The sequence below is a fragment of the Anabas testudineus genome, chromosome 22, assembly GCF_900324465.2.
Source record: "Anabas testudineus chromosome 22, fAnaTes1.2, whole genome shotgun sequence".
NCBI lineage: Eukaryota > Metazoa > Chordata > Actinopteri > Anabantiformes > Anabantidae > Anabas > Anabas testudineus.
In genome coordinates, this window is record NC_046630.1 from 7,474,063 (window position 1) to 7,488,609 (window position 14,547).

Sequence of the window (14,547 nt, forward strand, 5' to 3'; positions counted from 1 at the left end):
ATATTGGTGGTTACACAACAGTGTGTCTCTAAAGCATTTTACCTTGAGCTGCATCCACTCAGGGACACATTTTCAAACAAATGTCCCCTGAGAACAGATATGTTAAACATACGTCAAATCCTCTCATATAGGAACAACACTTGTCACACATTGTCTCCTTCTGCAGTATAATAAGGAAAAACTACACCATATAAACTAATCATATGTTTTATTGCTAAAATCTGCAAAGATACAGCTAACAATTAAGTAAATAAAGAAAATGGAAAACACTTTAATATAGTGTAGAAGATATATTTATAAAAAGCAGTAAAGTAAAGATATTAAAGAAAAGGAGGATCATTTGAATATAAATACATATTTGATTTGAAGACACTTAAGTATGTATATATAACTATAGACATTTCTGCCTATTTATATATTTTATATATTGTAGTATCCCAAGATATGATGCACTATCAGGAGTAAAAGATGGTTAAATTACTTTATATATGTCTCACCAAATACTAAATAATAGACAAGGGGTGTTGTATGAGCACACATTCTCTCCAAATTCAAACTGTATAACTTTAAAACTGTTTCAGCTTCAGGGGAGAAGTTGTAAATTATCCTGTCATTTTAACTTTGACATATCATTAATGCTTTCATGCATGAATTATGAGAACCTCAGTTAAGGTTTAGTTTTTCTTGAGTGTTTTTATTGCATCTTACACTTAACATATTCTAATACTTTTCAAAATGTTGAACGTAGCCACTGACTGATGAACTGCAGAGTTTCTAGGATTTTCTACAAAAAGACAGAGAAACCCTATCACTAACCCATGTGTATACAAAAGAACAGCTATTGAATAGCTGTCCACTATAGTGATCACTGCATGAAGGGGTTAAGTTATCTTATAGTTCACAGTCTGTGTGGATGAACATTCACTTAGTCAACTAATGTCACTTAAAGAGCTTCACGAGGACTTGGAAACAAGTATGTAATCATACCTTCCAGGAACAATTCCTGTTTATGAAAATGTCACTTAATATTTAGCCAACTAATACTGTGTATTGCTGGTCAGCTTCAATATATTATTGGCTTGTTGATGATTTTATGAACTTTAGTTTTCTTAACTCTTGCTCTGTGACTGTTCTGTCCCTTCTGGTTTTAACTCCTACTTCTTTAATGTAATCTGATTATACAATGTTTGGACTGATCTGGGAGCTGCAGGCCATAGAGCGGGTCGTTCATTCATACAGTAGCAGGTTTTGAGGTTTGATCCCCAGGCTCACATATTGAAGTGTCCTTGAGCAAGAATGAGAATTGAATGAGGGGCAAAGTTTGAAGCTTTTTGTCTGGTAAGAAAAGAGTCGTAGAGATGAGTGGTAAATGGACTGTTAAGTGAGGTTCATTTGCCATGGTCTGTTTTGCATGACGTTGTTTTGTATTAACTGCTTGCTTTCCTAATCTTCATGTTGTTTGCCTACCTCATTTAGCTTTTTATCCTCTGCTTCATGCTTGAGTTCTCCTGTTATGCATGTTAATTGTTGATTTAATTACTAATTTAGCATCTGGCCAAGGGACGACATATGAAAAGCAGACTTTTGGCAACTGGCACACAGCGGTGTTAATCAGTCTGTGTTGTGTCTGCAATAATGAAGCAGTTTTCCAGCATTTAGCACCTCCTTGGAAAACTGCACATATGCTTTTAACACAGGCATTGCCATATATTTAATTATGCAGTATCATCTTCTCAGTTCAGCACAATGCAAGAGATGCACCACCTGCAGTTTGCCCTCTCATTGTACGAAACATATTTCATTCAGAATACACTGTGACTGCTTTATTTAAAAAATGTGCCTCTGTACTTCCCTGTCCCTTCATCCATGCAAGCTCAGGATCAGATACACCACCCTCCCTCCCCAAAAGCAGAGCTGTCCCTCTCTCTTTAGGGGCTGCACAAAAACTAATATGACCTTTAATCTGCTGAGCAATCAGGCAGATCTGAAATTGCATAACATTGCAACTAAAATCTGGATAAATAAATACATCAATTTCACTTCTCACCTGTTAAGATTTATTTAATTCTTGGTTGGCTCAGAAGCTGTTGAGAAAAATGTCACTTTGTGTGTGTGTGTGTGTGTGTGTGTGTGTGTTCGTGCTTTTGTGTGTGAAAAGGTAGAACTGTATCCAGAAGCCGATATGTTTTCCCTCCACTGGGTCCTGTGGCCGCGAACAATAGCTGGTGCTGTTTGTTCTCGCTTACCTGGGGCTTAAGTCTCCAGTGAGTTGGAGCAAGCCCCAGCCAGTATCCATTCTCCAAGAACACAGCTCCAGCACAGAGACACATTGTCTGCAGCTTTTTTAATTAAAGACCCTGGGTTGACACTCTGTGCCAGGTGACCTGAACTGTTCCGCGACTACATGTGTCTACCACTATCCTCTCTACTGGGGATAAGTCTCAGTGGATAATTGGAGGGGGAAATGCTATACTGCTATCATGAGATGGAGGAAGGATTATCTAGTGAGGACGTCGACTTAAGAAGCAAAGGTAGAGGAAGAAAGTAATGTTTTCTTCTTTCTCCATCCAGCTACCTTATTCTCCCACCTCTTACCCTTCACCCTCTCTCCTCCTCTTTCTCTCTGTTTCAGGACCTGGTTATAAGAGAAGGAGGGGATATCTGAGTGGCTTTTTTCAACGAAATCTACCTGCTCTTCATCGCTCTTGAATTAGACAGATTCCCAACCCAGGCTTCTTACTGTAGCCAACATGAAGCATCTAGAGGGAAACCTGCCTGTAGCATTCCTGCTTCTTCTGCCTCTTCTGTCTGTCAACTGCGTTGCCAATCATAAAACCACAGGTATGGTATAATGATAACTTATGTGCATGTCATGGTTTAAAGTTTGTAGGAGAAATTGCATTTCATTTCTTGCACTTCAACTCTTTTGTTTAGTTTCCTGGTGTGTATTGTCTGATGCTGAGGAGCAAAAGTGTCTGGATTTGGCCAGGAACGCCACAGCTCGGAATATTAGAGGATCATTGCAATGCGTCCGTGGCCTGAACACTAGAGATTGTATGGACAGAATCAAGGTATCTAAACAGACAGAGATGAAAACGAAGATTGTTGATCTTCGTATCTCTATTATCTCTGCATTATAAAAAAGATGATTTACATTAATTCCTCAGAGCCGACTTCTTGCCAGAGTAGGTTATAATCTGAAAACTTAAAACCATAATAAAAAAAATCTATTCACATCTCTTCAAATTGAATTTTTATATTATCTCAATATGTCCACATCTTTAGATTTATTTTTGTTTCTTTCGTTGTTGTTTTCACACCATATCATCTAAGCTTTGTCTAGCCTTTTAATACCATGTACTAAATGTATTTTCTTAGAATGGGACAGCAGATGCAGCCTCCATGTCTGCAGATGACATTTATGCTGCTGGCCTCTGCCATGGCCTGGAGCTGGCTGCAGGAGAGTCCCACAATGGAGTAGGTAAGTCAAAGGTTTGAAGTCTACCAAAGTTAAAAATTTAATAAATTAAAGTTTTTCATATTTTTCGTTAAGAAATAATTCTAACTTTCTCCCTTCCTGTTTCTTTTTTCTCTTACTAACACTCCATGAAGATGGCATTAACTACTATGTGGTGGTGATAGCACGTCGTTCCACCTCAGACTTGTCCCTGCTGGAGATGCACGAGCGCAGCTCCTGTCACCCCGGCATACGTACAACGGTGGGGTGGACTGTCCCCATTGGCTACCTGGTCAACACGTCCCAGATCAGTGTAGGGGAGCAGTGCAACTTCCCCAGATGTGAGTGGGACAGAGGGTGGAAGACAAATGGAGGCAGTGTGTGGAATGTAGGGATGAAAGAATGGAGGAGGGTGATGAAGAAAAGTCAGTGAGAAAATACCTTTTGAGGTAGATAACATTGTGTGCCAGTGCGGAGGCGCAAAGATTACACATTATACGCTCATTGTTCCTTCATATTCGTTTATTATAATCATAAATGATTCTCTCAAAATTACACAAGACCTACAAAATTGAGTTAATCAAACGTTATTTGATCGTGTCATCTTACCGAGCTTTATTTGTCACTGATCCACTGATCTACCCACAGTAGCTTATTATAAATCCAAAGAACATCAGTCTCCTGTTGTAAATACTCAACAAGGCAAAGAATCCATTTAGTTTGATAATAATAATAATTATTATCAATCCATACAATTTGATAATAACTCCTTTTTTTTTTTATCTTTTTCATCAGCGGTTGGGAACTTCTTCGGTTACAGCTGTGTGCCAGGTGTCAAGGACCCCCAACATGACCCCAGAGGCAACAACCCCAAGAATCTGTGTGAGGCCTGCATAGGAGATGAGAACGACAGACACATCTGTGCCAACAACCACAAAGAGAGGCACTATGGGGAGTCAGGAGCACTGAGGTACAACACCAAGACCAACAGCATGAGATTTACATGGTCGTAACCAACACAAATTCCATTTACCACAAACAGATTAAAATGACAGTGAACAATCAACTTGAATGGTCAGATTCTGTGCACTGTAATTGCTTTTTAATGTCAGTCATTCCCTGTAGGATATAATTATAAGATAATGACGAGATATATATTATTACATGTTGCAGTGCAATTGTGTTTAATAAAATTGGCTCAGGCGTAGTAGTAAGTGTGTTTGAGATGGTAATAAAAGGGCTACAGGAGCTGCTTTTAATTCCCAAAGTGCAACAATAGGCGGCAAAGGGAGTTTTCTCACGGTCTCAGAGTCATGCTGTTACAATTACACATTTCCAACTGTGCCGATTTCCACGTTATTCATGTGGTGATCTATTTATAGATTAAACGTGCTATAATATTCACATTTTGTGTTTTTTATTTCAGATGCGTGGCTGAAAATCTCGGCGATGTGGCTTTTGTTAAACACACAACGGTCTTCGACAATTTGGATGGTCAGTGTTTAAATTATTGTGCAATTTAGAGACTGAACCACTGGTTATGCAATGATATAATCTTATAATTTAAATGATTAATGACGGGGGTTATTTGGGGCCAGCAGAGAGTGCTAGTCCCCATTAAGACACAGGATGTCAGTGTTACACAATCTTTCTCTTCCACAATACACCAGTCCAGATAACTCATTTGTGATTTATGGTTGCGTGACAGATAGACATAGATATATAATTAGCAAGAATAAAAGAGAACTTAAAAGTGAAAATGAGACATAAACACACATACAGGAAGAACAGACAGACATTATTGTCCAGCAATGAAATGCCCTGATTCTCTCTTTAGCTGCATCTGCTCCTCCGCTTTGAGCAACATCCTAAATTAATGGTGATCATTATCGTGGTCACGCTACACAGACTCTGCTGGTACAGCTGAGAAGGAACAGTTTGACGCCAGCTCCACAAATGCTGTAGCTGTTTAACGAAGCATGCTTTCTCATATGGTTCAGAAATGTCTGGAGTCAGACCAATTAACAGAGGTCAAGAAAACACAGAAGGTCTGTGCTGTTGTCTGGGGAGGCAGAAAGTAGCTTCAAGGTGGTCGACCTGTTTTCATTTAATTATTTGTTTGGATAAATGGGGTTTGTCGGTTTTGGCTTTTATTCGTAGGTGACCGACCAAATCTCTCAAAATGAAAATGTGAAATATTCAACACAAGGTCAACATACAGATATTTTTTCCCCAAAACATGAAACAACGAGTCATAAAATCAAAGCAAACTGAAGACGTTAGTGAGTGACTACTCGTTTCTACTCACGACTCAAACAGAAAGTAAATGTTCATAACCTCTTAGACTCTGAATGTTGGTTATTTAGGATTTTGCTGTGAAGAAGACCTTTTTTTTTTTTTTTGAAAATGTTTAAACAGCTGCACAAATAGACCCAAAAAGTAAACTCATGTGCACAAAATGTTAGTTTTTAGTTAACATTAGGAACCACAAGCTACTGGTTATAATCAAGATCAAGTAGGATGGAAGCAGCCAAACTCCTGGGTGAATTTAATTAACTAATGGATGTTTAATTGTATACTTTTTATTAGTATTTTTAGAGGATTTGATGAACTGAGAGCCCATGTTTACGTCTGGCATTAACATACAATCTGCATAAGGATAAATGCACACTGAAGGTCAATCAACAAGTTCATAGCACTGCTTCCTTTGATCCGCAGCACAACATCAGTTCAGACAACCTGGACATTAACTAATAATTGGTGTAAACGAGGCCCAGTGAATCTTTTTACAATTACTATATCGCTATTTAGATAAAGATCACACTTAACAGAATGTGAAACACCCTGATTTCCCTCCTCCACAGGTAAGAACCAGGAGTCCTGGGCCCTGGATCTGGAGATCGAGGACCTGAAGCTGCTGTGTCCAGATGGAACTGAGGCGGGACTGGATGAGTATGAGCGATGCCACCTGTCAGCTGTTCCCACTAATGCTGTGGTGGTGCGTGTGGAGGATAAGTGCCGTGTCTGGAAGTACCTGGAACGTTTACAGGTTGGTGTAGACAGAAATTGCATCGTTTGTGAGTGCGTGTTTTTCCCCCCAGTGTGTTTAAATCTATCTCATATCTCTGTGGAGTCTGTGTTATCGATCTGCAAGTCTCAGAAAGCAGGTATCTGCTAAACTGTCATCCTTCTTCCTTACTGAGCGTGTGGGAGACGCCAGAATGACTGATATGTCCTGTGCTCATCCTCTGACTATACACACAAACATAAACACACGCAGACAAGCTCATAGAAACACACACTCACACAGATCACACCGACGCACGTCCATGCATGCCCTCATGTATTAAGTGCTGTCACACACTTTCTCTATCCTGCAGAATGTGTTTGGCAACGCCACCGAGGGCTTCAGCCTGTTCAGCTCAGCAGGCTATGGAGAATCCGATCTGCTCTTTAGTGATGCCACCCACCACCTGCAAAGGGTTCTGGGTAGCTACACCTCTTGGCTGGGCCCCACTTACACCACCATGCTGCAAGCTTTCGAGTGTGAGGGTAAGTGTGTGTCTGTCCGCTGATGCGCAAAAATGTGGATCTGTGGATGGAGAGCGAGGGCCTAAGTAGGCTGAGAAGTGTATTTTCCTTTGTGTGTGTGTGTGTGTGTGTGTGTGTATCCACTGCAGCTGTTCTCATTATTGCACTTTCTTTCCAACAGGCTTCTGCTGATGGAACAGGAGGAAGACATCCAACGCATCATCTTCTACCCATTCCTCTGTCTCCATCTTTCCATCCTGCCTTCCCTCCCTACCATCTGTGTCCCTCTGTCTCACCATGTCTCCTCCTTTTCGCTTGGCCTATATCCTTGTCCTCTTCCAACATAGTACATCCACTAATATCCTGCCTGGCAGGGCAGGACATTACTAAGAAGGGCTCATTTGCTTGCAAAGAATTTCCAAAAAAACATCCTTGAAACTGAACATGGGTTTTAAAAGGACACGGGGGAAAGATGACAGGAAACACAATAGGTTAGAATTAGAAACAAATCGCAGGTTAACGAGGGTTTTAGTTGCGATGTTATTGACAGACCTTGTGGCCCTTACAGCATTTCTAAAAAAAGAGGATTTTAGTGCAATTACACCATAAACAGGAAAAATGTCCCCTAAAATTGATTAATATTGAAAACCTACTCATGTTAACTGCCCCCTATCCTGCAAGTTTGTTGGGAAACTATATTCTTCTCAGCTCGTTGCATTAGTCTAAGCTTCAGAACCACCCTCCCTCCTCCCACAGGGTCTGTCTCTGGCACTGAACAACTGGGTGCTATTAACTTTGAGCTTAGAAGTCTCAGTTACTGTATGTGTGTGTTTGTGTCTGTGTGCATGTGTGTGACTATACACTTTTTCCCACAGCCATTATTGCCCTAATTGGCAGTCTGGCATATTATACTTGTGTGTGAGTGAGAGAAAGTTGTGTGTGTGTGTGTGTGTATATGTCTGTACGTTTATGTGTCTGTGTGTTAGTGTGTATGTGCATGTTGATAGTGTTGCTGCTTTCCCATGGCTTGTATAGCTTCCAACTTTGGATCACTGCTTTCTCACGTCTGGTATGGTGGACAGCACTGTGCCAGCGCACAGTTTATTGTTACACTATACAGTCAGGAGAAAGGAGATTAGGGCTTAGGTTGCCTCCAATGACCCCTGAGTGAGTCTTTTACAAAGGCTTTGTTAATTTTCTCATTCATGACAATTGCATCAACATGTTCTTTCCAATACCTTCTGTGTGTAAGCTGTTTCTGATTTTATTCACATAGCAACATATACAGTATGTTTCTCAACAATATGCAATTTATCCTCTAACATTACTACCGATAAGGAGACAGTGACGGTCATGAGTGTAAGAGCTACTAACAGGAGGGTGTGCGATAGTGGTGTTACAAGCAGAAATTAGATGTACAGTGCAGTGTGTAGTATTATCAAAGAATTGCCACAACAAAAAGAGTATTACTGGATTAATGTGCTATGACGAAATGGTGATTATCAAGAAACTGCATACGATCATTTACATGTTTAAGTCACTGTAATTAAAGGAAATCACCAGCCTGTTTAAATGCCTTACTTGACATATGGAATCACGTACTGTAACCATGTCAAACACACTGTAATTCTGGACTTTTCTCGTCACCTCAAACTTTATTTCGTTCACATTCTGCACCACAGAGCGCAGCAGCTTGTAACCAGGATGAAGTTCTCCAAACAGTATCAAACGTGTTTTTAACCTCAGCGCAGTGAAAGAAATATAACCAGTTGTAACTCATGCAACATATACAAACACATAAATAAATGCATTTACTTTGATTTGCAGAGACAATGGGAGGTTTTCAGGAGAAGCTGCTTTGAAAAAAAAAAAAAACCTAATGTCTTCTTTTTAAATTAAAATTTTGTCATATTTCATCAACCTCATGTTACGCTGTGACTCTTGATGGTAAAAACTCCCCAAGTGTGAATGCGCAAGATGAAAAATGTCACATTACACAAGTAATATTTTGCACCTCATTAGTGAAGGGTAAAGGCATATCAACTAATTCAACTCTGGTGTGTACCACTGGTGCTGTTTGTTTTCACATTTGTTGGACAGCTTTAAAAGAGGCTTGATGTAAATACTCCTCGCTGCCTGAATATGTAGAGCTTCTTCCACTTTTTTTTTCAACCTATTAAATGAATGATGATAAAGAAAATAATCCTCTCTTCCTTTCTAGCCGACTTCTAATTATCCTGAAACAGTTACATGATATCTGTGTGGAAATGAATTTTGCTTGATATCATCTGAATTGCTCCAACCCACACTCTTGTCCCTCTATCCGTCTTTCTGCCTTTCACACACATTCACTCAGAAATAGGCTGTGTCCTCCCTTTTAGTTATTTGGTATAGGAATGAAAGAATGAGAGTGGCATTAAGGACGTAGAGAAGTAGAGAAGCAGGAGGTCAAACACACAAAGGCCTGCATACAGAAACTCAGGTGCTCACTCAGATGGAGAGAGGCACCTCCCAGGTAGACAGGTGAGGCAAGGGGATACACCATCATCGTAGGTGGTCCGCACACAGAGACTGACCTCATCTTAGCATGCACCAAGTGCCCCTGCAGCCATCACTTCACCTGATTTACAGCATTAATCCTTTAGAGAAAGTCTGTGCTCATGATGGAAGAGCTCCATTTAGCAGTGAGCAGATACTGTAGGCTGAACTGCATTGCAGCAGAGTGCTGCAATTTCTCTCAATCCTCAGCTCTCTTGCTGGCTATTTGCTGCAATTCTCAAATAAAAACAAGCTCCTACAACCCTCTCAAACTTGTGGTTTGGTTTGATTATGAAAGAGAGAAAAGTCTGTCAGTGCTAATAGTGGAGAGTAGAAGAAAATTAACATAAGTGAATGAAAGATGAAGTAGGAGAGACCACATAGACTGAAAATAGCTCCTCAAATTATAATTATCAGTGAAATATTGTGATAAAAACATAACCTGGTAAACTACACAGGAATGGAAGTAGAAGTACATTTAACATGTTTCAATAGGAAAAACACAGATGCTTATAACAAAATAAACAATGGCTGCGTTTCATTTAGCTGCTTTGACTTATTACTACCTGTGCAACAGCCCTGTAAGAGTAATACATTACCGGATTGTCGATGTACAATGCAGACTGTAATGTTAATGTTGAAGCTTCTTTATGCACTATTTTGTATATTAAATCTGAATCTGCTGAGTAATCAGTGACAAATACAGTAAGTAAAATGTGATGAAGTGCCATCTGAACTGCAGAGAAGTTGGAGTCAGAGCTGTCTGAAAGCACAAGCGCATCAAAGATCCATTCAATTATAGCACTGGAACTCATTTTCGCTGACTTTACACAGCTGAAATTTAGAGAGACACAAAGCAAACAGCAAACAATGCAAACACCAATAAGCTTATTATTCCCACAAGCACTTAAAGTAGACAGCAGTCACTTTTTGAATAGCTAAGTGCATCATGTCCCTGATGTTACAGTTTAGTTTCTAGCAGTCACATAAATAATCCACTTGTCACATGTCTCACATATAAAAACAATAATTTAACCATTGGTTATATGTGATACATTGATAAATGAATATAGAAACGTACAAATGAATGCATCACTGCTAAAAAGTAAAGTTGGATAATACTATATATACCATTTAGCATAACTCCATGTGATCTTTGTGCACAGAGTACTGACTCTGACTGTAACTACTGTGATTGAATGAAGGAATTACTTCTGGACTTCTAGTAAAAGATCTGGATGCATCGTCGGCTACTCTCTGTTGATGCCCATGAGAAGTGTGTGTGGATGCGTGTTTGCGGTGTGTGAATCCGTCCAGTCGCGCGTCATCTTGCGCGTTTGCGCCCGTCTTTATCTCCGCTCGCACGGGTGACGGCGCGGACGGGAGACAATTTGACCGGAGGGTTGCGAGGCGAGAACGGCAGTGAAGAGATGGATGACAGTGATGGAGGGAGAGAAGAGAAAAGAGTGACAGGTAATCCATCAGAGGCGTTACTGTCATTATTCAATTACCACCCATCCTTAGCACTGCCGATAACCCCATCATACACACACACACGCACACACGCACACAGTGGATACCCACACATGCGCGCACGCAGTGGGAAGTTGCAGTGAAGTGGGGGAATCTCTTACAAAAGGTGGGTTTGTGCAGTGTGGGTGGTGAGGTGAGTCGGGACACGGGGCTTGGCACTGGTTCCTTATACGCTTTTAGTGCAGCAGACCTTTACATTTGCTCTCCTTCTCTCATGTCCTCCGCTCCCACCTCACCTCTCTCATCCTTCACTTTTTCTCCTCCTCATCTCTTTTCTCCTTTCGCCTGCTCTCACCACCCAACCTCGCCCTCTTGCTCTGCCCTTCTCCCTCCGTGTCCCGTTCCCACCATATCCCCACTTCCTCTCCTTCCTCCTCCTCCTCCTCCTCCTCTCCTCTATCTCCAGAGTTCACTCCGTCTCCTGAGCCCGGAGCTGATAAGGAACATGGAGTATGATTAGACGCCAGTGACACCAGGCTTATCGCGCTGCTCCCATAACGCTCCCCAGATCACTTACACAATAAAAGCCAAGCAGGGCGCGCACGCACGCGCACACACACACACACACACACACACACACACACACACACACACACACACACACACACACACACACACACTGAGACTCATGAGACTGAATATCAATTCAAAATATGTTTTTGCGCTCAGTTTGTGTGACGGCGCATGTTGCCTCCATAATGACGCGGGAGCTGGGTGAAAAATGACCGTGAGCAGCAGATTGTTTGAGTGTGAAGCAGCAGGGAGGATGATGTTTATGCATAGTAGCATGTGGAGGTGGGAGTGAAGGCGACGTGAGGAGTCGGTGCTCCGTTTGTTAAACTGGATGGTTTTAGTTTTAGATACCAAGCACTAGATGGCACTGACTCCTCAGCGGATTCGAGTTTGCTCATCTCATCTCATCCTTCCTGACTCCTCTCAAACTCATGTCAGATTGGATGGGAAGTGTCCGTGAACTGCCATCTTCAGAGGTCTCCACACATGTTCTATGGGCTATAAGTCATGGACCACTCAAGGACAGTCGCAGATTGGGCTCTGAAGCTACTCCACCTTTGTCTTAGCTGCATACTTCAGTTCACTGTGGTGCTGGAAAGCGAAGCGTCTTCCCGTGTCTGAAGTTCAGAGCAGGTTGCCATACTGTCTTCTACTCAGTGACTGTTCTCCCACTGCTGCAGTTTGTTCTGTTACAGAACATGTCTGGCTCTTCGTGGCCCTCGTGACTGAGGCCCTTTATGTCACATGTAAGAAGACTTGTAGCTGTGATCTTCATTTTACAATTATTGAGGCCACAGTGAACATGAGTTCACACCCTCACAGAGAGTTCCTCGGTCTCTTTACCTCGTCTCTTATCCTGACACGTGTGAACTGTGAAATATCATATATACACAGATGTGCACCTTTCTAAATAATGTCCAGTCAATTTAATTTGCCCTATGTTGTGGACACCTCCAAGGATAATTAAAGCAAACAGGATGCACTGACCACAATCTGGAGTGCCACTAAGGATCTGTCCACTTTTCTCCTCTGATGTCCTCTCCTTGTCTTGTTGTCCTTCTCTGGTCTACCTCCATCTGTTCTCTTGCTATCTTGTCCTTGCCCCTTTAATTTAATCTCTTTCTCTGTGTGTGTTGTCCTCTCTTCCTCCCTCTTTGTCTCCTTTCCTTTTCTCATCTTTTCTCACATCCTTTCATCTTATTTACGTCTTTTCTCTTCTCCTCATCTTTCCACCTCTCATTTATTCCTCGATTTCCCTTGCCCCATTATTTCTACCTTCTTGTATTGTCCTTCCTACACCTTTCTTTCCAATTACATTTTTCTCCTCTTCTCTTTTCTCCTCTCGTTGTGTCCACTGTTCTTCCATCCTGTCTTGTGCTTGTTTCTAGCTCTCAGTTTCTCATTTACTGGGCTCATTCCATTTCTCGCCTTTTACTTTATTCCTTTCTATCTCTTTTCCATCCTCTTCATTCCTGTCACTTCTCCTCCTCCTCTATTTTGTTATTTTCAACGCTCTTCTTCTCTAATCTTTTTTCCTCCTTTACTTGCTTCCTCTTCTTTGTACTCCCTGTTGTAACTCCTCTATTCCTTTGTTGTTTTCTCTTCTCCTCCTCTTCATCCTCCTCCTCTTCATCCATGGGGCAGCAGTTCTGTAATGTTGTTAGGACATGCTCTCATTAATAACCTACACTCTCAGAGTCTTTGCTAGTGGAGCGTGAATCTCTTGTTCGTTTGGGGACAAATAGAGGGTGTTTCACAGTGTGTGTGTGTGTGTGTGTGTGTGGGTGCGTATTAAAGAGGGAGGATAAGAGAAACGTGATGGTTAGAGGTGATGTCCATAAGGCTAGTTGTTTCCTCACATTGTTTAATGGTACTGAACCAGCTTGCAGCCTGCTTGCCCAATATGTTTTATGCGTGTGTGTGTACTGGAGGTGGGCACATGGATCAGTGCCAGACGTCCTTGAGTCTGACCCTGTTAGGAAACCTTGCCTTTGGGCATCCAATGGCCCAGTGCTCATTACTGCTGCAGGCGCACACACACACACACACACACTCTCTCAATCACACATGCACGTACACCTATTCACATACAAACTCAAAACCACCTGCCACAAAGCAATTGTCTCGCGTGCCTGCACTCATGTCCAGTTACAGGAAGTCCAGTTCTCAAGGTGTGTGTGAAAGAAAGAGAGAGAGAGCAAGCGAGCGAGCGAGCTATCCATGTCCACAATCTTATAAAGTCGGTAAACGTGTAATTTGTGAGAGGCCTCATTAGGAAAAAGGTTATTTGAGTGTCACGGTTAAATGTGAAAGTAAAGGTAATGGCTGCAGTCAAACAATTAGAAGTGATCGGTGAAAGTTAAGAGAAGTTAGTGAGGGAATGTAAGTCATCATAGGTATAGCAAGGCTGTGTGTAGGTGTGTTCGTGTCTCTGTGTTAGGTTTATTCTCTGTGTGCCACCTCTATCTGTTCCCGTGTTCCATAACGAGCCAACAGGTGTATATGAGCCAGCGGGCTGGACACTGACTGATGCAGTGCTAATCCTCACACACTCTCGTTCTTCCACACACACACACACACACACTCAGGGCTAATGTATTGTACAATAAGTGTTGTCTAACCTCAGCAGTACACTCAGTTTTGGCAGAGAGGCAGAAACAGAGAGGAGGAGGAGGAGGCGGGGGATGAGAGAGGGTGATTAAATAGTCTAGTTAGTCCACAGAGTGGTTGAGAACATTAAGAGCCGGGCCATTCATCAGTATAACACACACAACGCACATACACACGCACACACACATGCACACACTGCGTATAGATGCGCCCACTCATATTGATTGCACAAGTTAAAAATGTCTCTGCTTGGCGAGGCAGCGAATTCTCACAGGATATCACACAAACACACACTTACAAATTCCCCCAAAATCCCCACATGTACATCCACACATGACCTGCACAAACACACACATGCACTCCCT

The 14,547-nt window shown here is 41.7% G+C and overlaps 1 protein-coding gene across 1 annotated transcript; it reads left to right on the plus strand.

Annotated features, from left to right (window-relative positions):
* The first annotated feature begins 310 nt into the window (after nucleotides 1-310).
* Nucleotides 311-13,388, plus strand: otomp (otolith matrix protein). The gene is made up of 8 exons (XM_026339024.1): nucleotides 311-2,841; nucleotides 2,935-3,071; nucleotides 3,379-3,481; nucleotides 3,613-3,798; nucleotides 4,253-4,427; nucleotides 4,884-4,951; nucleotides 6,322-6,506; nucleotides 6,838-13,388. Exons 1-8 carry the CDS (start codon nucleotides 2,751-2,753, stop codon nucleotides 7,030-7,032), a joined length of 1,140 nt encoding a protein of 379 aa, XP_026194809.1. The 5' UTR covers nucleotides 311-2,750; the 3' UTR covers nucleotides 7,033-13,388.
* Nucleotides 13,389-14,547: the final 1,159 nt, after the last annotated feature.